General features: G+C 37.9%; 3 protein-coding genes across 4 annotated transcripts in view; 1 reads left to right on the top strand and 2 right to left on the bottom strand.

Annotated features, from left to right (window-relative positions):
- Positions 1–7,685, bottom strand: part of LOC144654367 (uncharacterized) — a 12,999-nt gene extending 5,314 nt beyond the window's left edge. Inside the window, exons 1-5 of one of the 2 annotated variants that reach the window (XM_078514502.1) lie at positions 7,508–7,685; positions 3,766–4,161; positions 2,521–2,649; positions 1,806–1,997; positions 492–510 (exon numbers count right to left, since the gene is read on the bottom strand). In XM_078514502.1, coding sequence (XP_078370628.1) covers positions 492–510; positions 1,806–1,997; positions 2,521–2,649; positions 3,766–4,161; positions 7,508–7,571 — 800 coding nt within the window. In that variant the 5' untranslated portion in view covers positions 7,572–7,685. Of the gene's footprint in view, positions 1–491; positions 517–1,805; positions 1,998–2,520; positions 2,650–3,765; positions 4,162–7,507 lie in introns of both variants that reach the window. The other variant, XM_078514501.1, reaches the window with a different exon arrangement.
- Positions 7,686–10,419: 2,734 nt separating this feature from the next.
- LOC144654273 (uncharacterized) overlaps positions 10,420–24,685 on the bottom strand; it is an 84,578-nt gene continuing 70,312 nt past the window's right edge. The window contains exons 19-21 of the mRNA XM_078514358.1: positions 14,748–14,915; positions 12,435–13,294; positions 10,420–11,842 (exon numbers count right to left, since the gene is read on the bottom strand). Coding sequence (XP_078370484.1) covers positions 11,657–11,842; positions 12,435–13,294; positions 14,748–14,915 — 1,214 coding nt within the window. The 3' untranslated portion in view covers positions 10,420–11,656. The remainder of the gene's footprint in view (positions 11,843–12,434; positions 13,295–14,747; positions 14,916–24,685) is intronic.
- Positions 16,264–18,231, top strand: LOC144654473 (uncharacterized). Its single transcript, XM_078514630.1, has 4 exons — positions 16,264–16,445; positions 17,251–17,340; positions 17,693–17,791; positions 17,972–18,231. Exons 2-4 carry the CDS (start codon positions 17,263–17,265, stop codon positions 18,128–18,130), a joined length of 336 nt encoding a protein of 111 aa, XP_078370756.1. The 5' UTR covers positions 16,264–16,445; positions 17,251–17,262; the 3' UTR covers positions 18,131–18,231.

Consider the following 24,685-nt stretch of genomic DNA (forward strand, 5'->3'; position numbering starts at 1 on the left):
CATTGCGATTTCGCAAGTCATGCATAGTGTATGAGCGCAAAACAAAAGATGTGCAGGGTCGTGGACTTTCCAACATAAATCTTGGCCTCTTTGTTTGCTCCTTTGATGTTTGCCGGGCTTCCTAACCATTTCCCTATATTAACTATGGTTTTGTTCAAGAATTCACGATGAGCTAAAACGTCCGTTTGAAATACCGTCGAGCTTCTTTTACTCGTTATTATTGTTTTGCAAGGATATCTGGCGTTAATAATAAAGAAAAAGGTAAGTTTTGTCCCGGAATTTTCATTTTTGCTAGTTAAACATTCTTCTGTTTGTGAGACTCACAAACATTGCAGGGGGAGATTGCACAGTACGGACTGGAAATCATTTTTAAACCCATGGTTTCAACACACTGGTGCGACGGATACGCTCTAGAAACTAACCTAACTAACCTAGCGAGGCATTTTCCCCTTTTTATTACAATTAATATGGACTGTTAAAAATTAACATACCTTTGACCAGCAGAATTTCCTAAATATAGTCCAAATAACAAAAAACAGTTAGCATAATGTAGTGTTACAGTACCATAAAAACCACAATTTTGCCGGGAAATTTTGTCAATTGCAATGTGCGAGTAGGTCATAGGCCACCTATTTGCGTTGCGGAGAAAAATAAACTAATTTTAAGTTATATGTTGGTATCTTTGGTTGGACTAGCAGGTAAAGATACAACAACAACAATAACAAGCTTTATTTGCATGACTATAAGTAAATACAGTATTGCAAAAGCGTAATAATAATAATAATAATAATAATAATAATAATAATAATAATAATAATAATAATAATAATAATAATAATAATAATAATAATAATAATAATAATAATGATGATGATTTATTTGCATTCCAACAAAAAAGTGGCTCTTCTATGCAAACTGAATTAAAAACTAAGATATAAGACTAAGATATAAATAAAACTATGATAAAAAGTTGAGATACAATGTATAATAATTTACTAACAATATTAATGTTAAAAAGAATTTAAAAGTTAAGCCATAGTAAAAATACAATTTGTTAAACTAAAGCGAAACTAATAATAATCGTGTACTAGGAATTAAAAAAGCAATTATGTATATGTTACATTACTTTCATTCCATAGAAGATTATTTCGTAAGGATAATCATCTCACAATGAACCTTATTAGTTGAGTATTTAAATAATAATTACCAGAATTCATTAATGTTTTGGTGGCTTGCATAGGAGGTAATTGTGTTATGTTTGGTATTTGATTCTCTATTTTTTTGTAAAAAACTATTGTAACAGTATTTAGTACAATGGGAACGTAAATGAACTTCGTCTTCAATTTGGTTTGATTCACACGTAGGGCAGAGTCTATTATCCCTTGGGATTTGATCATATCTGCCAGTTTCGATCAATAATGTATGATTACCTAATGGTCCCTTCTAATCCTTCCTCACTGCGATTTTTTTAATTTTTTTTTTTCTTATTGTTCGTATGTCTCTTAAGTTTATTTTGTGCAGTGAAAAAGTATTAAATTGAAATTAAGTTTGAATTATGTTTAAGAGGAACCCATGGAAAAAAACCAGTCTCCCATAAACCATTTTAATTCAAACTTCTTCTCTTTTTTCTTCATTCTCGTTTTTTTTTTCTTTTTTTGAATTGTTATGGCTGATCACTGCTCCACATGATAGGTAAACTACTTAATAAATGAGATAATGAATTTATTGATAAAATACCAAACAGTTGCATATTGTTAGAATCGTAAGGATAGATTAGAAACGTGTGACACAAAATCGACAGTTACCTTTGTCATGGCCACCAGCTCGTTTCTTTTGTCTTCGTATCAAAACAAACGCAAGGATCATGGACACAGCAAAGAACACTGCTGCTAGGCACGTGACAATTGTCACTGTAGTGGAGCAGTTGTCGTTGTCGCCCTGTATTTCAACACTTTGTATTCCAGCAACTACTGGGACTGAGGTGGTACTGGTGAAAACTGTCAACATAACATAAGACACCAAGCAGTCCAAAACATGTGATTCTCAGATAAGGGCGCGAATCTTAAAGGGACCGTGTCACGGATTTTAACCAAACATAGGCATAGGAAATGACCATCGGATTCGATTAAATATATGAAATAATCCTTTACAATGCGACGCGCCTTACCGTGGCCACCCAACAAACTTTTTTACAAGTGTCATCTTGTAATATTTTACGTTTTCACTGCATTTTGTTGATAAATGCGATCTAACAAGTATCTGTTTGATCGTATTCAGCTTTGCAAGGAGGCGTGTTCGTCAAACAAATAATAATATTTCGAAAGCACACTTGTAAAAAAGTTTGTTGAGTGGCCGAGGTAAGGCGCGTCGCACTGTAAAACAGCAGAGGCATATTGAAATAACACACCAAATGCAAAAGAAGGTACGGAAAGACTGGTGTTAAATTGATTAATTTCGAACTTGAATGAGTGCTTATTCAGGAAAGTATAGTCTTTCGTCAGTGGCCATAGATGATCTAACCTGATACGTTAGTGTGGCCATATGCATTTGAAGTTGTCCTTTCTATCTGTGTGGTTGGAGTTGTAGTTTCAGCAGATGCTGAGGTTGTTGGCACAAAATAATTAAAGAAACAGCCCACTTGACAGTTATCTGTTGGGAATAAAGAATAATAAAAATAATCATCGGGAGACTATAAGCTAAACGACTAAGCGGAGCTAAACGGAGTCTATAACGCGCATAAATTTTACTTTTTACTACCTTTCACTATTACTCTGGAAATTTTAATAAGTAAATATTGTAATTTTAAATTCATTTTTATTGTGTAACTTTTTTAATTTAGTTTAATAATAATTATTGTAATGCACTTTTGAATATTTTTATAGAAAAAGCGCAATATAAGTTTTAAATATTATTATTATTATTATTATTATTATTATTATTATTATTATTATTATTATTATTATGTTCTTTCGATCACCGTAATCATCTTACTCAAATACCCAAGTGCATGACGATAGATAGTTTAAGAAGTAAGAAGAAGTATTTTAAAATCTATGCGAAATTAAACAGAAAGCCAAAAGTAATATTGTAAAGGAGTAACATGACTGTAGCGAGGTACATTAGACTAGCAGATGCTTTCTGCAGGCGTTGCAGTTTACCCAGGTGAACAGAGGGTAACCAAATAGAAGACTGTTGCAGTAATCTATACGACCAATGATAAAACAAAGCATGGACTAAATTGCGTGAAGTTTCCTCAGACAAACTTGTTTGGAAAACTCATATCCAACAAACGCGAGTGGAATAATTGTTTTATTAAAAACGCCCATAGAGTTGCAATATTTTAACTCCCAAGCTGTTTTCTTTGACGCGTATCGGCTACGATATCTGTGGTCAATGGTATATGAGCTCATATACCATTGCCTGTTGACCAATCAAAACGCAGGATTTGCAATATACCTTGTTGCTAGTTTTTAATAAGATATGATATGATATGATATGATATGATATGATATGATATGATATGATATGATATGATATGATATGATATGATATGATATGATATGATATGATATGATATGATATGATATGATATGATGTGATGTGATGTGATGTGATATGAAATGATAACTTTATTTATAATGATGATGACGCTACACTTCTCGCAAAGAAAGAAATAATTTATTTTGATGATGATGATGACGACGTTATTTGATGTGGTGGCGTCATAGAACTTACAGTTATAGAGTATTAACCCAGTATTTGTACCTGTTTCTTCCTCGCAAATCCATCCTCTGAAAACATTGCCTTGGATGCTGGTAAACAATCCCTTATTTCCAATTGGCCATTCCTTGGCAATAAGAGCGTAATATTCCATGTCCTTAGGCTTATTCGGCTGCCATTTGTCTATTGTCAGTGGTTTTCCATTGACCCAAGTCCACTTTCCAGTTTTCAAGATTTTATACAAACCAATGAGCCATTCATCATATCTAGCACCTTTTCGGGTTTGAATCACTTTATTTATAAATTCCCATTCTCGCTCTGTTTCCATGACCACTAGATGTTTCTTAAAATATTTACAATACATCTCTGCTTGAGGCCACGAAAATCCATTTGGAGTTGTGCCATTTTCAAAGGTGTAACAAGAGCAACGTTCCTTCCCATCTAAAAAACAATTAAGACAAAACATACAAACCAGATGTGATCAAGCGACTATTCAAACAGTCAAAAACAGCATCGTCTGGATTAGACATTAACAGTGTTCAAGTTGCGCATATTTTTTCCACGTCCAGCACGGTTTGTACTCGACATTTTATTTAGTTCATATAAGATTTCTGGCGACTTTGTAATGGGCTCCGTGTAATTTGGCCATGCAATCAAAAGACATGAAGTTCCGAAATAAACGACAATACCCCCCCCCCCCCAACCCATTCTCTACTCCCCCGCCGAGAAAGTAACGACCAATAAACAGAAGTTTTTAGATAATCTCCAAAGTTTCAACCCTCCAATGTGACTTGCTATGCGGAAACATACACAAGAGGCTGAAATTTCAATATTATTTATTTTTATTTGACGTTAAGCAGAACCACGGCCGCGTCAATCGCGATGGGATATAGCGCCTCTGGTTGCAATCCCCACAGGGAAATCGTGGTACAATCATTTGCATTTCTGCGCTAAAAAGCAGCACAACATCACAAAGTTCTGCGTTTTTATAACTACACGAAGATGATGCGAAATTTTCGGATAAAAACAGTGGATTTAGATTAAAGTTAAGATAGTTGTGATCTCTTTACAATCACTGAATCCATTTTGCTATAGATACCATTTCGCGGGAAACGATGGCCTGCTGCGTCATCGTCCAAAACAGCTGACTTGATCGTGAATTGACTGCGTTGCAAGAAAATTTTGTGAGAATATCGCTTTTCGGTCCCAGACCTCGTTTCTACCCCCATCTCCCCCCCCCCCATCTGGGATGCTCCCTGAAGCCTGAGAAATCGCATGGTATTGTTTTGAACTGCTGAAGCCCCAACATTCGTAACCTTCGCCATTAGCTATAGCTCACCGTTCCGAAAGAAGCCATAAAAAAATCGTGTACTCATAACTGATCGCCGACAGATAAGATTTGATTGATGATACGTACGTGAAGATACGTGATAAATAGAGCTGACGTAGGGCTTGTTAGAGGTTATTCAGGATCAGCTCGATGGTAAGATTTCTTAAAAAAAAAACATCATTAAAAGTAGCCCATGCTCCCTGATGTGTTTTACTTGTGCCCGTTGACAGTGCAGATTTTAGCAAAACCCTTAGCGTAGAAACCATTTATGCGGCAGAAGGTTCGCGGAAACTAAAGTTGGCAGCTTGTCCGCTCCCGATGGGATTTAATTTGCTTGAACTGTTCTACCCGAAAACGTGACATGTATTCGGCAACGTATCATGCACGCCCGGAATATGTCGCGCGCGTAATAAAATATTGTGTTTAAGCGACGTTAAAACCATAACACGAACCAAAATCATGACTAAAGCTCTTTGCGCAACACGACGCGGGGTCATACCGCAGCGGCATGTAGCATGGACAAAATCATGCGTTGTTCACACTAAAGGGACATTAAGTAGGGGGTGTATGTAGCAGCGGAAAAATCACAATATGTACACACGCAAAAAAATGTAGCGGGGATGTGACTGCCAGGGCATGTCGCAGTTTCGTCACAGTGACACGTCCCGGGCCCGGGCATCGTGTAAGCTGATAATTTTTGGCACGTGCAACACGAATTCCTACAACATTTTGTACCTGTGACATGTTGCACGAATTTTAACGCGTTGAAGGTGGCCCGCGGGTGTTCATGAGGCTTATAATTTACTATATAAAGCGCGTTTTAATACGAATAAATGTAAAGCGATTGGTTAGATTTTTGAAAATCAAAGAATAATCCGTTAAATTATATAAAATTATAATTTTAACGGCAAACAAACGCGATTTGTTTTAGTTATGAGCGATTTTCAGAACCCTTCGTTTTTAATAAAATTCGATTATTTTTTAAATGCCACCATGAAATTGTTTGTAATTACCACAAAACGCTGCCAAACGATTAAAGATTACTCACAACAACTAACAGGGTAAACCACTATGTAGTTTTCTTACTTCTTTATTGTGTTATGCGTCTGTCTTGACCGTCCCATAAATGTACTTTTAATATCCCAGTTTTGAGACTGATGTCACCTTAACTAATGTTGTGAGTAAAAGTTAAATTTTTTTAACTACATACATTTTCTTGAGTGTGTTTATATTCTGTCCCCGATACACGTCCTTGTTACATGACCCCTTAGTGTAAACAAACAATATTTTATCGCTGATACGTGCCGCTGCGACATGTCCAAAGGTGTGCGGAGACCTTAAAGGCAAATTTCAACTGAAGAGTATTTTTTTACATTCGTTTACGTGCGTAGTAAAAATTTAGAGAATTCAAGCGTGTAATCTCAAGTAAAAAATTACGCGTCAGTGGAAATCCAGCATACAGTATGTGGCCATAAATCCGGACAGCCCTCGGTCCAGACACTTTCGGTTCATCGTGCATTTTATCGATAGGAAACAAAGTTTTAATAAAACCGAATCTTTCCAAAGATTTCTTGATCTGTTTGCTGTTTTAACCTCGCTCGAAGGCTTTCCTGCTGGCAGTGAAGTCGAGAAGGTAGGTGAAGTTTGCTTTCGCGATGTTTATTTGTTCGTGGCGCCTCAAATTCTATTTAATTCCCGTGTATCCAAACTGAGCGCGCTAAAGGAGGTAATTTTTGGTAGAATTGATGTATAAGAAATATCCTTTAGACTAGTGCAAAAAAAATTGATTGACCGCTTGAATTTCTGTCCAAAGAAACGAATTAAAATTTCTAAGTAATTTTCCTGACTAGGTCCTTGGTCCGGACACTGACGGCAACCAAATATAACTTCAAACGTTTGAGTGCTAAGGCATAATAAACTTCATTTTACAACAATAAAACAAAAACGAGAAGTTTTAATTCAAACTTTGCAAATCACCCTTATCAGTGTGACAAGCGCTATAGTTTATATTCACTGTACTTCTTGATGAGATAAAAAAAGCTCTCTTCCGTAAAATTTTTATTTCATTTTTCTGAATTTCACTAAAACATATTAAAAATGTGCAAGGAGCTTCTTTAGATTAGATTTTGAACAATTGTTGCGTAAATTTTGCGTGCTGTCCGGGCCAAGGACCCGCTGTCCGGACCAAGGGCCGTCAAACCGAACCACCGTTTTCGATATTACAGAGTAATCGAGTAAGCACAGAAGCTGTTGTCTTTTCACAGGTTAGCTGGATGTCACGGTAACTTACAGGACAAATCTCAGCTCTCTGCTCTTCTTCAAAGCTGAGAAATACACGTTCGCGTTCGCACGAAATACACGTTCGCATACTGTAATTGTTTTTAGACGTACATGTGTATTTATGAGGCTTGTTTCCGCATGAAAACGTAAACGACAATCACTCCTTCGCACACTTACCCACTCCAAACTGGACAATTTCGATCACCACCACAATCAAGATAGTTAGCTTTGCTAAATCCATCGTCTGATTCTTGGGTCAGAGACACACTGACCGAAAGACACGCAGATTTCGGTCACTTGTAGGCTGCTTTGCAGACGAACTAAACTCTGGTATAGCTCGTCTACGCAACAGCGGCCAAAAGCTTGCTCCGATATCGCAGGTTTGCAAGTATATGTGTATTCGCTTCTGATTGGCTAGTTTCACACTACTTTCAAACGCGCTTTGCCATTGGACAAAATCAAAGCTGGTCACGCAAGGATCTGTGTATTCACTTTTGATTAGCTAGTTTCATATTACTTTCAAATCCGCTTTGCCATTGGACACAATCAAAATCAAAACTGGTCACGAAAGATTCGCAAAGCTAATAATAAATTTGTTTCGAAAGACGGGATGAAAACAGTTCGACGTACTCACCTTTATCGAGAGTTTGGATTCAGTTTTTAAATTGCAATCGATCAAAAGCTAGTATATATGCAGTCGGATACTTTGTTGCGAAGCAAAAAATGATGAGGAAATCCGCAGCAACATCGTTTAATCTAAGAATTTTATTTCTAAATGGACAGCTTTTTTATAATGCAGACAGATTTTATTTTCCAGGATAAGTATTAAAAGAGGTAATTGTTGTTATCAATCGGATTTACTAAAAAATCGAAAAATTGTCGTAGCCTGTTAGCAGTTCACTAATGCATTGTTACCTCCAGGAAATTCATGCAGTGAGCTTCCTGTTTATTTCAAAGATGATCGATTTCAAACTGCTCATAATTTCTCTGTTATTACTCTCTGAAGTCTAGTTCAGTGCGTGTGCAAACCAAATCGAGTACTCTATTCCTTGTGTTTGGGCGTTTTAGAGGAAGCATACCACTTGTTAAAAACATGTTCTTTAAATATCAAAAAAAAAATAATCGTCAGGAAGGCAAAAAGTTATGCAGATTGATTACAAATAAATGCGATACTTCTAAGTTCGATTACTATATTTCTACTTTATTATTGACTTTGTAAATGTTCCACCAATAAGAGCGCTCGGAAGAGCAAAAAGGACTGGATGTCTTTTGATGTCTTGTGTTTGCATGCACGGAAGGGTAAAAGAATTAGCATACATGCAAGAAAACTTGACTGTTTCACAATACTTCTGTAATACTGATTCTCGACCTAGTATCTTCTCCAGAATTTTACAAACGCATCCCTCCTCCATACTTATCACTTATATTCTTATTATGCTTATCGTTCTGCGATCCGGAACCGACAATACAAGTTATTTTTGAAATAGCTGCTTGTTGTAGTTTTGTCGATTTTCTGGATCAGTTTCTCGGTTTTCGCCCCCCCCCCCCCCCCAAAACCGCAGCTTTTCGTTTTTCGCTTTTGGTGTCTTTTGCGGTAAAAGGGGTTTCCTCTTTTGGCATTGGCCTGTTTCGACAAAAATAAAGGCGGTTTTTTGGATTCATGTGGTTTTCGGTTTTTCCCATTTGGTTTCCTGTTTGAGATGTGATTTAGCTCGTTTACAACTGAACAGAAATGTCCAAATGTATAAGAAAAACCTTTATGAAATCCGTCCCATGCAACATGCTGCAAATTTCGTGTTGCATGAGCCAAAACTTATCAGCACACACAAGGGGGACGTGACGTTGCGACATGTCCCTAGGCCAGGTCCCTGCTACTTGCGTGTGTTGATATTCTGTTTTTCTTGTAGCTACATGTTCCCGATACTTATCCTCTAAATTAACATGTCCTTTTCGTGCGAACAACACAATATTTTGTTGCTGATACGTGCCGGGGGATTTCCATTGTCGCGTAAATGTTTGCCTACGTAAAATATGTGTTGACAAATATCGACTGTCGCGTAAAAGGTAATAAACTCAGTTCAACTTTTTTTGAAAACACTCGCAATTGCTACGTGCGTATACGTGCGTGTTACGTACGTAACTACCTTAAATTGTGAAATTCCATTTTTACGTACGTTAATAATTTCCACGTACGTTGACGTGCGTGGATAAAAACTCGACAGTGGAAATACACCTTCACGCGTCTGTGGAAATCCAGCATAAGTGATGCTTAGAACTACATGTATATTTATGAGGCTTGTTTTCCCAAAAAAAAAAAAAAAACAACAACAACAAAAAACACGACAATTACTCCTTCATCACACTTACCTGCTTCAAACTGGAGGGTTTCGGTTACCACTACAATCTACGTCTGATTCTTGAGAATATTTGAAAACGGTAAGAGACACACTGACCGTAAGAGTTGCAAATCTTGGTCACTTGTAGCCTCTGTTGCAGATGAACTAAACTTCGGTATAGCCCGTCTAAGCAACAGCGCCCAAAAGCTTGTTCCGCGCGATATCACAGGTTTGCAAATATATGCATATTCGCTTCTGATTGGTTAGTTTCACACTACTTTCAAACGCGCTTTGCCATTGGACAAAATCAAAATCAAAACTGGTCACGCAAGACACGCAAAGTTAAAAATAAACTTGTTTCAAAAGACGTGATGAAAACAGTTCGATGTACTCGCCTAAATCGAAAAGAAATCTTTAAACTACAATCGATCAAAAGCTAGAATATGTGCAGTCGGATACTGTGTTGCGAAGCAAAAAATGATGAGGGCATCTGCTGCAATGGTGTTAAATCTAAGAATTTTATTTCAAAATTGACAGCATATTTACAATGCAGACAGATTATTATTACAAACCGCTCTTTTTACAGCTTTGAACGAAGGCTATCTCTAAAACAAGGAACGGGGAATCTCCAAAATGAGAATCTCTAAAAGGGGAAATCTCGAAAACGGGGAAGGGAATCTCAAAAACGGGGAATCTCGAAAATGGGGAATGTCTAAAATGGGTAATCTCTTAAATGGGGTTTTAATGGGAATCTCTTATGGGGAATGTATAAAATGGGGAATCTCTTAAATGAGGAATGTCTAAAAGGGGGAATCTTTTAAATGGGGAATCTCTAAAATGGGGAATCTCTAAAATGCATGGGGAATCTCTTAAGTGGTGAATCTCTAAAATGGGGAATCTCTAAAAGGGTTTATCTTTAAAACGGAGAATCTCTAAAAAAGGAAATCTCTAAGATATGTGTTGGCTTTGAAACGTTATTTTCGCCACACTTCTTACCACTTGAACTTACTTTAACTTAAATATTATCGAATTATCTTTAATATGATACCCGAGGCGTGTTGCTCATTTTATTCACAGCCTTCGGCTGTTATACCCGATATAAAAAAATCGTCATAACCGACCGCATGATTCGCCCGCGTTGTTTTTTTTGGTTGGATGTGTCCTTAAGAATTCCTAAATTAGGTCAGTTCTAGTTTAGACTTCACTTCGTTAACTTCTACTCGACATCGACCCATGCTTTCTCTTTACACTGGTATTGATCTACCCTACGTGTACGCAAGTCGTTCATACATTGTCTCTAAATGTTTTTCACGTTAGTGGAAATTCACCTTATGGTCCAATGAAAGAATTTATCCTTAACAAACTCAAGGAAACGATTAATTACTGGCTATTTCCTGTCATGATCAGTGAACCACTGAACGAACTGGGAACTTTATAAGCAAAACAAGACGACAACGGCAACGAGAACGTTTCTAGCAATAGATCTGCACGTTAGGACTTGTTATACATCTGAAAATCTGAAATTAAAAGAAAATAATGCTGACATTCCGTCCTGTGCAAGGAAACAACTAGAACTCGCATTTGGAGAACGGCTAACTTCTCTCTCTTTTTTTGGAAGTGCTATAAAAGCTAGTAAACCAAGTTTTTAAAACGATCAGTAGATAAACTAAATCAAATTAAATTAATTTAAATCAAATTAAATTATTTACTTATTTAATTGTATATATTTACTTAGATGTATATAAATTTTATCTTAGAGTTTTTTCTATAAATATTTTATATTATATATGTTATTATTATTTATTTCTTTTTTCTATAGGAGGTCGGCTCTACATGAGTATTGGGTTCCTTCCTGCCGACACCCTTTTGCAATATTTTTTTCTCTTCTTTAATTGCAATAAAGTTCTTATAAATAGATCCACTTAATCGTTTAATTATAGTTTTTACGTCTTCCTCGGCGTCGCTGTCGTCGTTTAGTAAGCACTCATTCCTACAGTCCATCGTTTTCCGTTTCTTGATCCACGTTTTCTTCTGGTATTTTTAAGCTTGCGGCGTCAGTCTTGATGTAATCGATGTCAGCATAAATGGTTGGAAACCCTTTCGTAACCGGTTTTGAGTTGTTTGCTGGAGAATGGCTGAGGTCTGCGTAGACAAGTCCACGGTAAGGTGAAGGCTTCTGCGTAGTAAAAAAAAAAAAAAAAAAAAAAAAAAAAAACGGTTCAATACCAGACAAATGAACTCGCGAAAAAGTGAAGATTGAAAACAAGGGATTAAGGGACAGATATTTTTTTAGGTGGGGGGGGGGGGGGGGGGGGGGGAAGGGTATGAAAAATATTGAAACAAATTGTTTGTAGGGCCAAAAAGGCAAAAAAATGTTTGCAAATACGGTAGTTATAACAAAAAGTAGGTGAATTTCGAAAACAAATACCCGCAGAGGTGCATAAATTAAAAAAAAATCTTGGCAGAGGATTATTTTTTTAAACCCTCCCTCCAAGAAAATAATGGTCCATCCATGAAAATGTAAAGTGGTGAATGATGTGAACTTGATGATTGTGCCGCATCAATTACTACGTCAGATCACGAGAGTACAAACTTAACCCGACATGCATTTTAGATTCGCCAAAACTCTCAATAACTGTCTTTTATGTCGGAATAGTCGCTAAATATTTATTAAGTAGTCTTTCAAATCTTGAAACATCAGGTCGGGGGAACAAGTCTCGTTAGTATTACTTGAATTGAGAAAGGAAACTATGCGTCACGTATTTTACCTGCGGTGGTTTTTTTTTCTTGTTTGCTTTGTCAACAACTGCATACAGGGCACCCTTTTTCTCGCCTCCTGCGAGTGCATCCTCGTCTGGTGCAGCTTCGTTGGTGCTCAGCCCCATTTCGATCACTAAAGACGAACGATCTACCGGATTCACAGAAGACGAGCGATCAACAAACTGAACAGAAGAAAGACGGCTCACAGGCTCCACTGAGGACGAGCGATTTGCAGACTTCAGAGACGTGTCATCTTTTAAGGAGGTCCTTGCTGCTTTGGCGTGGAAACTCGCGCCAGACACTTTCCCCCGACCGTCTCTGTGAACAACCGCGTAAACATGATCTTTATTTTCTTCTTGTTTTTCATTTTTAACATCAACCACTCCAAAAGTCTCAAACTTCTTGGTGGCATCCAGCTCTGGTGAATCCTCTAATTGTAAACAATATCCATCCTCAGGTCGTGTTTGATTTTCTGCTTCTTCTTCGCGGGTCAAAGATTCTCCTCTTTCGGGCTTTGACTTCCTGTTGGTCTTTTTAACAGCTGCATAAGTGTGCTCCTTTTTGCCATCATCGACCACTTTGTAAGTGTCTAGTCCGCGACTCACAGGAGCTGCAGAGGACGGGCGTTTACAGGCTCCGGGCACTCTCCTCTCTCGGTCATAGACATCCTGCTGGTTGTTAACATTTGCATACGTCAGCTCATCATTGCAATCATTGACCGTTTCGTATGTGTCCAATCCTGCCTGTGTCCGTGAAAGCGTTACATGTACTGTGAGTTCAGCAGAGCTCTCCCGGAGTTGTGCATGTTCGTCTGACTGTTGTCTTGGGCTTGGACCTTTTCTGTAAGAGCAGCGGACGCGACTGTCGACTTTATTTTATCTACAAGAATGTGAAATAGCGACGTAACTTTAGCCGGCGACATAAAGTGTCGAGAGTTTCAATTGTCTAAACAGTTATACCTGTATACCACAAGAAAAACTAGAAAAAACAGTTTCACATTACTACCAGGAACGCACTTCGTACATTTTCGCTATCTTGCTAAAGTACCGCTGACAACATTTAAGGTTAGCTCTAAAAGTTAAGCTTAAAATCAAAACAAGCTCACCCCGCCACCTTAATGGAGAATTTTCTCCTCTTTTCACCAATCTGCACTGCAGTTTATTTGAAGTGCACTATTTGTACTATAAGCCTAAAACTATATCCTGTGTAAACAAGACTCAAATACGTACCATGAAGTGTGATGATGTCATCGTTATATGAACGTTTCACAATGGCAAGAAATGGAAAAACAAAAACAAGTTAGAAAATTACGAAAATGTCTTTATTTAACCCTCGGGCATGTAAAAGACTAATTCTGACTACTGTTAGGATGGAGTTGAACCCCCCCCCCACCCCCCTCGTCCCTGGGCTTTCGTTGATGCACGATTATGGTACTAATTAGGCCGTTGAAGCTTGCTTAATAATGGTTTCCTTCTGATTTTACCTTCATTTAACATAAAAACCTTAATTCCGTCTTTTGGAACATATATATTTACCGTTTTTGAGCCCGCTTTGGGTAGATTGTCCAAATTTATGGCAAAAGGACTCATATATATATATTTTTTAAATGGTCATGTGATTAACCCATTTACTCCCGGAGACGTTTGAAAAATCATATTTTTGGTCGGTTTTGACATTTTCTGGTCAGTTATGAGCTAAATAAGCTCCAGCTTATTCAAAACGTCACTTGCAACATGAAGGCATGCTTTTCTTTCCACTAGCATCGCGTTTTATGACATATTTGCTTGGGTATGCGCAAAGTTCTAAACATTTTTGTGGGTATTTCAAGCTCAAGTGACCCAATCGCTCATATCTGGGCATCATTGGAAAGGTCTTTTCCATCGATCCGTCCTCAAAGATTGAGTATAAATGATGCCATTTTTTGATCAAAGAGGATGACGTCACAAGTGGGACAAAGGGCAACGTTCGTCAAGGCCGGTTAATGCCATTTTTTGTTTCACCATTACAAAAAATCACATCAATTAGGCCAAACATATCTTATAACAATAACAAGGACGTTAAATGACCTAAACGTTAAGTTTGTCACAATTTAGAGAATTTTAAATTGTTAAACAGGGAAATGCAAGGTAGAACTAATTAAGACTATTTGTAACAAGGTAGCTAAGACTTGAGTAAAGCTAAATTCAGTAAACAACACTACTTTTTGTCATTTTGACATGGGGACAGCAGTTGAAGTAAAATATTTAGTTTTTTTTTGCTACCAAAAGCATTCAGAACTTTAAAAGCATGCACTACGACTGAAATTGCTTTCTCGACATTACCTTGGCTTTTAAAACGCTGACGTCGCCGAACATAAAGCACCCAGAATATGATCAAAATGACCAAAACGAGGACAGCAAGTAGGCTTAAGACGATAACAATCCAACTGGAGTTCTTTTTACTGGTAATTTGTTTAGGAGCATCATTGGCAGTATTCCCAGGTGGAGTGCCTGAATGATAAATGTACAACAATAGTTAGGTGTAAAGTTTGCTTTCAAACTAAGTGGCCCAACAGGCCGGGAGGTGATCCCGGCCGGTTTCAGTATGATGACGCGACTAGAAGTATTTCTTCCTTCCCTAGATGGATGCTAGTCCATCGCAGAGTTTCCCCCAGAATTAAATTCGCTGATAACCATTTATATGCACCTGGATGTACAAGCAAATTAACCAAAAAAATCATACTTCCGTACTCACTTGCTGCAAAAATCTGTTAACTGTTAAATTTTTTTGCTGTTTTATTCCAGCATTTCGTAGTTTAAAATAAAATAATAATAATAAAAAAAACATTCGCGGGAGTGCATGTGGCCACAGCTAAATTTGACACAATGAAACAACAGCATATCCCGCTTAAATTGGGGATCGGCTATTTACCGAGTTAAAGATTGAGTTGAGTTTGAGTTGAGTTTGAGTTGAGTTTGAGTTAAGATTGAGTTAAGATTGAGTTACCGTATTTCCAGTGTCTTTTCCTTTTTTACAATAGAAAGTTCAAAATCGAAGGTTCTCATTATATTTACTGAAATAATACTTAACATCTTACTGACAAATTTACACTATTTCGCGTTTTACGCTAAGAACAATTCAGCTCTCGTGTTTTGTTGCTTGCAAATTATTACCTTTTATCGCGGTGTTGACTACAAGCAGTCCATCATTAATTTTCTTTCAGAGATAGTTTTATTCAGGCTATTCGAGAAACGCGAGAGGAAGAAAATAGGAGAGGCTAACATAATATTTTTTCTTTTGTCTCGCGCGTCGACTAGCTATGTTCAAACCGACATTTCAATTTTTGAAACCCTCTATCCACCAGCTACTAAACTATTTTTTTAAAGGCAAATGGAGACCCGATTAGAAAAATTAGTCTTAGCTCAGGGGTTCTGGCTACAAAATTTAATTTTGTGATACGAAACTGATTTCACCATTATCCCGCAGTTTCTCTGTCTAGCCTTTCTTCGGGCTAATGCGAATTCTTTCCCACGGCAATCGCACGATCAGATCGGAATTCGTCTGAATGCCATGGTAACTCCACAATGGACAGAGAAATAATTCGCCTTTTCGAATTCTGGATATTTGGAGAACAACGTGTTTTAAGTGCGTTGAAGATCATTCTTATCATTTGTTTTGTCCATTACGGTCGATCATGGAGTCTATAAGTAGCGATTCGGATTGTGACTCTGTTGCCTCCTACGCTGATGTAGTCAAAGGGGAGTCTCTTTTTAGTTCTTCACCAGCGCGCCTTACCAATAGCTGTTGGTTTAAATTCCAAGTCGAAAGTGAAGAAGAAGCAATCCAAATTGCCTTAAAGAAATCTGCCAGTGATGCACAGGTAACTGTCCGTTTGCCGCATCGTTGGTTTTCTGATACGAGAAAAAGGAAAAGCCTATGTTTTATCTGCTTTAAAAATTTAGGGTGACGAAATATCTGATGATGACAGCCTTGAAACCACAACCCCTGGATTTAAAGAAATCAGCAAGCCACGCGTGAAGGTAAAAACCTTGCGTTTCGAAAACGTTTATTTATAATTGTTTGCGGTTGTATAGGCATGTGCATAGGATTTGTCATAAAAGAAGTTAATAACTTTGAAGGTTGACGGCTTTCAGTCTGAAAGGCTAGTTTACACGGGCGATTTTTGTCGCGCTTCCCAGTGCGCTTCCCAGTGCAACTGTTGTCGCGCTCGAGCTCGCAGTGAAAATCGCAAGTGTAAAGTAGTGGCAATTTCGTAATGTTCAAAGCTTCTGCGATATCAGGGCGATAGAATTGCCGTCTGTTTACACTTGCAATTGCGCTTTCGTGCAATTTTCTTCGCGAGCTCGATCGTGACAAAAGTTGCACTGGGAAGCGCAGGAAAAAAAAATTAGAAGGCCAGGTTCGGACCATCGGAAAGATTATGGGGGGGGGGGGGGTTCTCACGTCGAACGCTCTCATCCGTACGGATTTCTTTTCTTTTTACGGTAAGATGTTATACATGATTTTTGCAACTAATTGTCCATCCTGAAAAGGGTATAGGTTGACAAGCGCGACAAAAGGCAAGTGTGATGGTTTGGAAAAGTGGTCACAGGAGTCAAGTGACAAGTTTCAAGTGACAAGTTTTTGTTTTGCAACATGAAGTATATTTCACCCTGAATATGGGGCAAATTATTATTAAAAAATAGAAATGGTGGCGTTTGGGAAATTTCCAGTTTCTTCAGTTCAAATTTGTGCACCCCCTCCTAACAAAAATCCTGGATCCGCCCCTGAATTTTAATCACTCTTGAGTCCGTGAATTGATACTGTTTTTTTTTTCCTTTCTAGAAAACACCTGAAATGTTTGAATCTTGGGAGGAGGAGGATTACTGTCCTGGAGAACCTCAAATACCACTGGGAAGTTACAAATACAAGAATGTATGTAGAAATCATTACTTATAATCATTATTTTTTATAATGGCCATTGGAAACCCTCGAATTCTCTTCTATATGTCCAGGTTTTTCTCTGTATTTTCTAGTCCAATTATAAAAATGAGAATTTAATCCGTGTCAAACATAAGTATCTTTAGTATCGAGACAGAATCTACCATGGCATGGGGAAAAGAGCAGAAGTCTGGGTTCTAGTATGGTCTGTCCTTGGCCACAACAGATATATTCTGGATAGCGTAGAGGTTTTTTTCTCTCTAAATTTCGGCAAAATTAATTAAGGAAGACATCATAAATAATTCTAATATGGTATACTGACACAGTATTGATGTTCAATCGTTAGGTCAAAGACTTTCCGAAAACCAAGGGAGGATCCTCTCTTTCGGAAACAAAGAAATTAGGTGACGTAAAGGGAAAGAAAAAAGTGGTTTCTACAAATAAGGTGAGCCACTGTTTACATTTTTCTCCGTTCAGATCGTTGACTTGTAGATTCGTTTTAGAATTTTGAAGCGAACACGATTTAGTTAGCAAGCACGTGCATCTAAGTGGTGAATTATTATGCTAATAACTTTGCCATATTTTTTGCCTCTTATCGTTTTTTTTTTTTTTTTTTTTTTCATAGAACATTCATAGAGCAGATGGGAAAGCAATACCAGAGGTTTTCATTGATCTAACGTGCGACTCCCCGGAAAAGAGGTATTTTGGGCTTGAAGCACTGGAGCACGAGCTTGTAGCGGGATCCAGGGGTATTCCCCGCCCCCCACCGTCGAAAACATATTGAAAGCTAAGGTTGTCTGAGACAGTATTTCGTGTTTTTGAAGGCAGTTTGATACGAGAGAGGGCAGGCAAGTACAGCGATGTAATACACAACCTGGTCCCAAACCGAGGTGTGCAAAACCAGGCTGTCAGAATCAGTTTTTAGCGGGAGATATTTGCATTTCAGTAGAGGGCCTGTATGTACCTTCAAATGAAACAGCTGATGGAAGGAGCGTTGCGGTGGAACGTACTTTTCGATTTTGTGCAAGAAAAGAATGTATTAACACACAACCAAAACAAAGCAATTTGATTGTGCCTCCAATGACTGTCATGCTTCCAGAAAATGTCAATGTTACACCTGAAGAATATCAGAATTTAATTAACGAGGAGATAGTTTGATCATACATTAGAGAATAATGAACGGTATAGTGGACAACACAAGATCGAAGTAGAGCTGATTGTTTTATTTACGTTAAAATTTAGTATCAACCACCATGTTGCGTAACATTTAATATTGTTGGATTCAATTTAGACATTGTATTTTAGTTTATTTTTTTTTTATTTTAACAACACGGAAATAAACAAAAATGTATTGGATTGTTTTTGGAAAATGTTTCGCATTTTTTCTTTTCTTTCACCGGCCCAGTGTACCAGCAGTTCGTTCAATGCGCTTTCACTGAATAATGAACAAAAAAAAGTTAGAAGGGGACTGGGTGGGGGGGGGGGGGGGTGGTGGGTTAGGACACGAAATGAGGATAACATAATTCTCTAAAATACAAAAGTATCAGTTTTCTTGCTTATTTGGTCGTAAAAAGTGATTCGCATCTTAAATTAAACACTTTTTAGCAAATACAAATGGAAAACGGTAACTCAATCTTAACTCAATCTTAACCCAATCTTAACTCAAACTCAACTCAAACTCATCTCAAACTCAACTCAACCTCTAACTCGGTCATTATCTTATCTCCTTAAATTGAACACGTGGAAAGACTGTTAATGCAAGGACGCTAACATTATCAACGCATTTTATCGAATCTAATAGCCAAGCCAAAGGCACGAACTTCCATGAGCATCCGAAATGGGGTTGGAAAGGGCTGGCATTTGCATCGCGAAGACTGCCTCCTCCACAGGCTTTTCCAGGCTATTTCTATCTTCTAACATGAAAGTGGTAAGTATTTACAACACATTTATTTTTGGTTGTGCGCAAAAATTATTAAACGGTATTTTTAACATAGCAGAAAATAGCTGTCAGGGACGACAATGACGCCTATGCGATGACTTTGCAATTATTTGTGATGTATTTTAATTTTTTTTAACTCTTTTTGTTTTTGTAAAGAAATGTATTTTCTTCGTTTTCTATAAACAATCCCGAGTCATACTTTTTGTTTTAAGTATACGCGTAATTATCTCTGAAAAATGCATGCTTGCATTCCATAAATCTCTCAATATCTTTGAAATTGACGATCGATTAACCAATGCAGCACTCTGATCGACCAGTCAATCAGTTCTTAAGCAATCAATCGACCGCTTTATACAAAAGAAGAAACCTTTCGACAAGAAGCCAAACCCATCGCCTAAAAGGGTTTACGCTAAACATGCACACAAACGTGTAACAACATATGAAATGAGTCAAAGTCAAAACCTGGCTTACCTCTTGAAAAAACTCTCGTCGGAAGCCTGTTAGAAAATGCAAAATGTACAGCCGACGTTATGGTTGACGTTTGGGCTGTGGTTAGCTCTTCAGATGACACTTTGTTGACGGTCGTTGTTTGTGAAGTTGATGGCTCTGCAACTGTTTCTGACACTGTTAAAACATGTTGAGAGGTAACGCACTGTGACAGCTCATTAGGCAACCTATGCATGACGATTAAATTCCCTTTCATAAAAATAATAAATAAATTAATAAATGAAATAAGATTACCTGTGGAGTCAGCTATTGTCTGAAGTCTTGTGGATAATGTTGAATGCATAACCGTGGTGACTGCCAAAGTTTGTTTTGTAGTAGGTACTTTTCGCGATGACCTTTTGTTTACGATCTTTGTTTGCACTGTTACAGTCTTAGTTGTTGGTGCTAAAATAAAAGAGACAGAGAGAAATTCACTAGGTATTCTTTGTAAAGAGAACTGTAAAGATGTAAGAAAAAAAATATAAAGCATGCTTGCCGCTATTCGGGTAAATAGAAATCAGATAACGTAAAAGTGGTCACGGAAATAAAAAGCGTCTGGTATAAATCATTCTATTTTTGGACAACTCAACTAAAGGAGACAAAGGTATTTTTATTTATTTGTTTGTTTTCAATTTAGACTGGAAAGAAAACTAGGGCTACCGCACCTGATGAAGGTAATAATCCGTTGCCACAGAAACGGCCGCAACGTTTTAACGGCTTAAGTTTATAAAGGAAGAAATCTCCACAGTTGCGAACAGTAATGGATATTGACGAAGCACAGCATCGGCCCCAATCAAAACACACTTTACGTTTAACAGCCCCATCAGCTACTGAAGGATGAGGTCCGTGAAGCCAGCCTGTTTCATAATGACTACAACGACTTGAGCCGACGCAGGTGTCCGCCATTTGATTTCCTGCTCCTCCTCCAAATCTATACCAACCCGACAATTCTTCATCGCATATGACTGATATCATTGTTTTGTAGGTTCTCGCTCTGTTTGACTCATTCAGGAATCTGTAGTTGGAACACTCTACGAGACATTTCGCAAAGGAAGAAATAAAGAGTGATACTTATATTTAAGATGGTATATCGTCAAACTTCTTCTATTTTTTTTCTTCAATAAATTGCCTCTGTGTGACCTTCTTAGGAGTGAATTTGAAAAATTATACAGATAACAGTAAATAATTATATCAATTAAGATGTACATTAGATTTACAGCGCACCCGCGTGAAGATGTGAATGTGACGTGACTATATAAAAATGTATGTATATATTCCTACCAGAAACAGGTGGTAGTCCATTGCCACAGTAACGTAAGTTATGAGCAGGGGGTGGCTTGAGTTTGTAAACGTAGAACTCTCCACAGTTACGAACATCAATGTAAGTCGACCATCCACAACAGTTCTCTGGCCAGTGAAAACACACTTTACGTTTAACAATCCCATCAGCTACTGAGGGATGAGTTCCGCTGAGCCAGCCAGGCTCATTCGTTCCACAGTGTTGCGTGTTAACACAAGACTCAGCCATTTGATTTCCAGCCTGACCACCGAATCTATACCAGCCCGTCACTAGTGTGGTATCAGATAATACAGATCCTGTTGTTTGATATGTCCTTGCTCTGTTCGACTCATTAAGAAATTTGTAGTTGGAACATTCTGCGAAAAAAAATTACAATATATAACATACCGACGATGAGGTCGGACCTTCTTACAGTTCTAGAGCAGTTGCTAACGAACTGCTCAAGGTGGTTTTTGGTGGCAAGCTATTTTGAAGCGTCCGGAAATCTTATGCTTAACGGTGAATTTTTGGTGGGGAGGAAAACTGAATTGAAAAAAAAAATTGCGTGCGCTTTTCTAGTGCCAGTCCCAAACCGCGCGCTAGAATTTAAAATTCCTAAAACTTTTGAGAGAAAAGTAAGTAAAGTTCCTATTTTTTCAAAGATTTAGCGATAACATATCTTTCTTCATAATCCTTTGTATGGATTTACCATTTACATGTAAGAAAGGGATGGTACTGAAGAAAGTCCAATAATACGAGTCTTTATTACGCCATAACTTTAAAAATATTGTGAATGTCCTAAAAAACCATACGAATTATTAAGCACATGGACGTTCTTTATCTGTTGACACTGATTTCAATTCTTATATCTAAACGTCCTCAGTTTTAGGGTTTTTTCTAATCTGGTCACGTGACTGTTCAAATATGGCCGTGTTTTGAAACTTTTGAAGGAGTCTTTAATAGAACTAAGTTGTGCAAAAATCTCATCCATAGGAGGTTTGGTTTCAAAATTTGACGGTCAGAAATCTTTCTTAGCAAGAAATTGGTAGTTAAGAAGAACGCCCCTTAACTGTTTCGGATACATTACACATAAAACAGATTTCATTTTAACTTTTGGACGTACACCATGGTACAGCAGGAGAATGGGTCACGCTATGGTTTGATATAACGCTATTAATAGAGCCGCTGACCGCTGTCTTGGATGTTACTATTTTCTTAGAAAACCAGAGAATAACGAAAATTCATAATTGTGTCAAAAATGACGATTTTTGTCCGGACCTGCTTGTTATTTTGAAGTTGCCATGGCGAAGTAAAACATCGTGTTCACCTGGTTGACATATCGACATTTTCGTGAGGGATAAATGAACAGCTACTGAACGCCTCTTCAAAATAACGAAAAAAACCTGAAGGGGATGGCATCCATCCCTTCCTGTACGTGCAAAGGGTTTAATATCTCGAGGGCGTAACTGGGGGAGGGGGTGATCCATGGATGTACATGCTCACCCGCTCCTACCAACTCAACAACCTTGTGGACGGAAATCATTCAGTTAATAGCAATCAACTAACTAACGCATGCACTACCTGTTATCTTGTAATATCCTATTCTAGGGTCGTAAAAGAGAAGATTGGAGTGCACTCCCCTTCTTTAATAGTTGCACTGCGTCTGGGATATAATTTTATGGCGATCCGTTTATTCTAAGAATAAAAACAAGTTGGACGCAAAAATGGACACACATTGTATTTTTTTCCCTTTTCTCCTACAAGCCGAGAAAAAACGCTGTCTCAAAAATATTTTTTGGAATAAAGTTACCTAACCCTCAACTTAATAGTTGTAGTTGTTAATAATAATGACGTTCAGGGTTAAATTTCGTGTACTGTACTGCCTTGAAATTGTGCAACAGGACATTCAAAACAACAAGACTGTATGACTCACCTTGTACAGCTGGTAGTCCATTGCCACAGTAACGTGCGTTGCAAACAGGCGGCGGCTTCAGTTCGTAAACGTAAAACGTTCCGCAGTTGCGAACACCGATCTGTGTACTCCGCCTACAACATTGACCTGACGTCGACAAATGAAAACACACGTTACGTCGAACAACCCCATCAGCCACTGAAGGATGACTTCCATTTAGCCAGCCTGGCATTCCCGCTCCACACTGATGTCGTCTGCTGACACATGAATCCGTCATTTGATTTCCAGCTTCTCCTCCGAACCTATACCAGCCCGACAGTTCTTTATCACATAAGAGCGTACTGTTGTCATTGTAGGTTTTTGCTCTATTGGACTCATTAAGGAATGTATAGTTGGAACATTCTAAACAGAAAAAGAAATACATACATTGTATGTCTAGTAAAGAAAACGTTTCTCACCAGCAATTTGGAATGTTTTTTCATTTTTTTTATTTCTCCCGTAGTTTAAGCTAAGTCTGTTATCAACCTCATTGTTATATTTTTCATTTTTCTAATGTAATCTAGGTAACGGTCACTAGTGAAAACGTATGTTGAAGCATAGGAAATGTTTAGTGTTTTCCCGACGTGTGCTGTTTTGTCATGTTTGACACCGCGCATGACCGCAGTGTTATTATCTTGCAGAAATTGTAATAAAGGATTTCTAATGCGTGACTGTAGGTCAAGAAGGACCATTGGCAGCGAATAAACATACTTTTAAGTCAAATCTGTTTTGAGGTTATTTGTGGGGTTTTTCAGCACCTTCCTTCGAGAAGCTTACATGACTATTCTGTCCCTGAAAATGAAATCACTGTCGTTACTGCGATCCTTCCGTTTATTTCCTGTGAGGTTCACTTTTAGCAACGTGAAAGTGATGAAGGATACGGAATATTATTTGAACAGCGAATGACCTAATGCATATATTAAATAGTTGATTCGGCGAAGTGTTCCCTTAACGTTTGGGCCACTGCGCTAGCAAACTTGTTACGAGACATAAATTACAATATCGTGTCAGTTCAGTGATTTCGAAAACGAATCGTATAAATTATGTAAATATTTCCCTAAACCAGGCCGGGAGGTGATCCCGGCCGGTTTAAGTATGATGACGCGACTAGAAGTATTTCTCCCTTCCCTAGATGGGATGCTAGTCCATCGTAGAGTTTCCCCCAGAATTAACCCTATTCAGACCGGGCTTTTTTGGACCTTCTGGGACCGGGGGATAGATGGGAGAGGGGGGGGGGGGGCTTCAGAACCCCCTACTTCCAGAATATTTAAGCAATCACAAGGACACTTATAGGATTTATATTTTGTCCGAACATCTATCTTTTTGTTACGTCACGTGGGATGATGACGTCACATCACGTGACAATTACATCATGATGTCAAAACAGCGACCATCTTGGATCCGCCATCTTGGATTTCAAAATTTTTCCAATATGTCAGAAAACCACCCAAAATTGCTGCAAAGTACACAAAATCAATAAAAATGTAATTAAAAACCGTTAAAGGTAAAAGTTATTGCATTAAACGTTAATTTTCATTAACAGAAACACGTAAATAACAAATTTGGGAATAACAGTTCAAAGTCAGCGCGCGCCTCAAAAGCCCCCACCCCCCTCGTCTGAATAGGGTTAAATTCGCTGATACCCATTTATATACACCTGATATAAGCAAATTGATAAAAAAAA

Source organism: Oculina patagonica, chromosome 5, assembly GCF_052425735.1.
Source record: "Oculina patagonica isolate OP01 chromosome 5, crgOcupat, whole genome shotgun sequence".
In the NCBI taxonomy this organism is placed as follows: domain Eukaryota; kingdom Metazoa; phylum Cnidaria; class Anthozoa; order Scleractinia; family Oculinidae; genus Oculina; species Oculina patagonica.

What these genes read in the sequence shown, in the direction of transcription:
- LOC144654473 (XM_078514630.1), top strand. Translation starts at nt 17,263, where the DNA reads ATGTTTGAATCTTGGGAGGAGGAGGATTACTGTCCTGGAGAACCTCAA. An exon ending in GAAGTTACAAATACAAGAAT is followed by an intron (nt 17,341 to 17,692) that starts GTATGTAGAAAT and finishes TTCAATCGTTAG; the next exon opens with GTCAAAGACTTTCCGAAAAC. An exon ending in AAGTGGTTTCTACAAATAAG is followed by an intron (nt 17,792 to 17,971) that starts GTGAGCCACTGT and finishes TTTTTTTCATAG; the next exon opens with AACATTCATAGAGCAGATGG.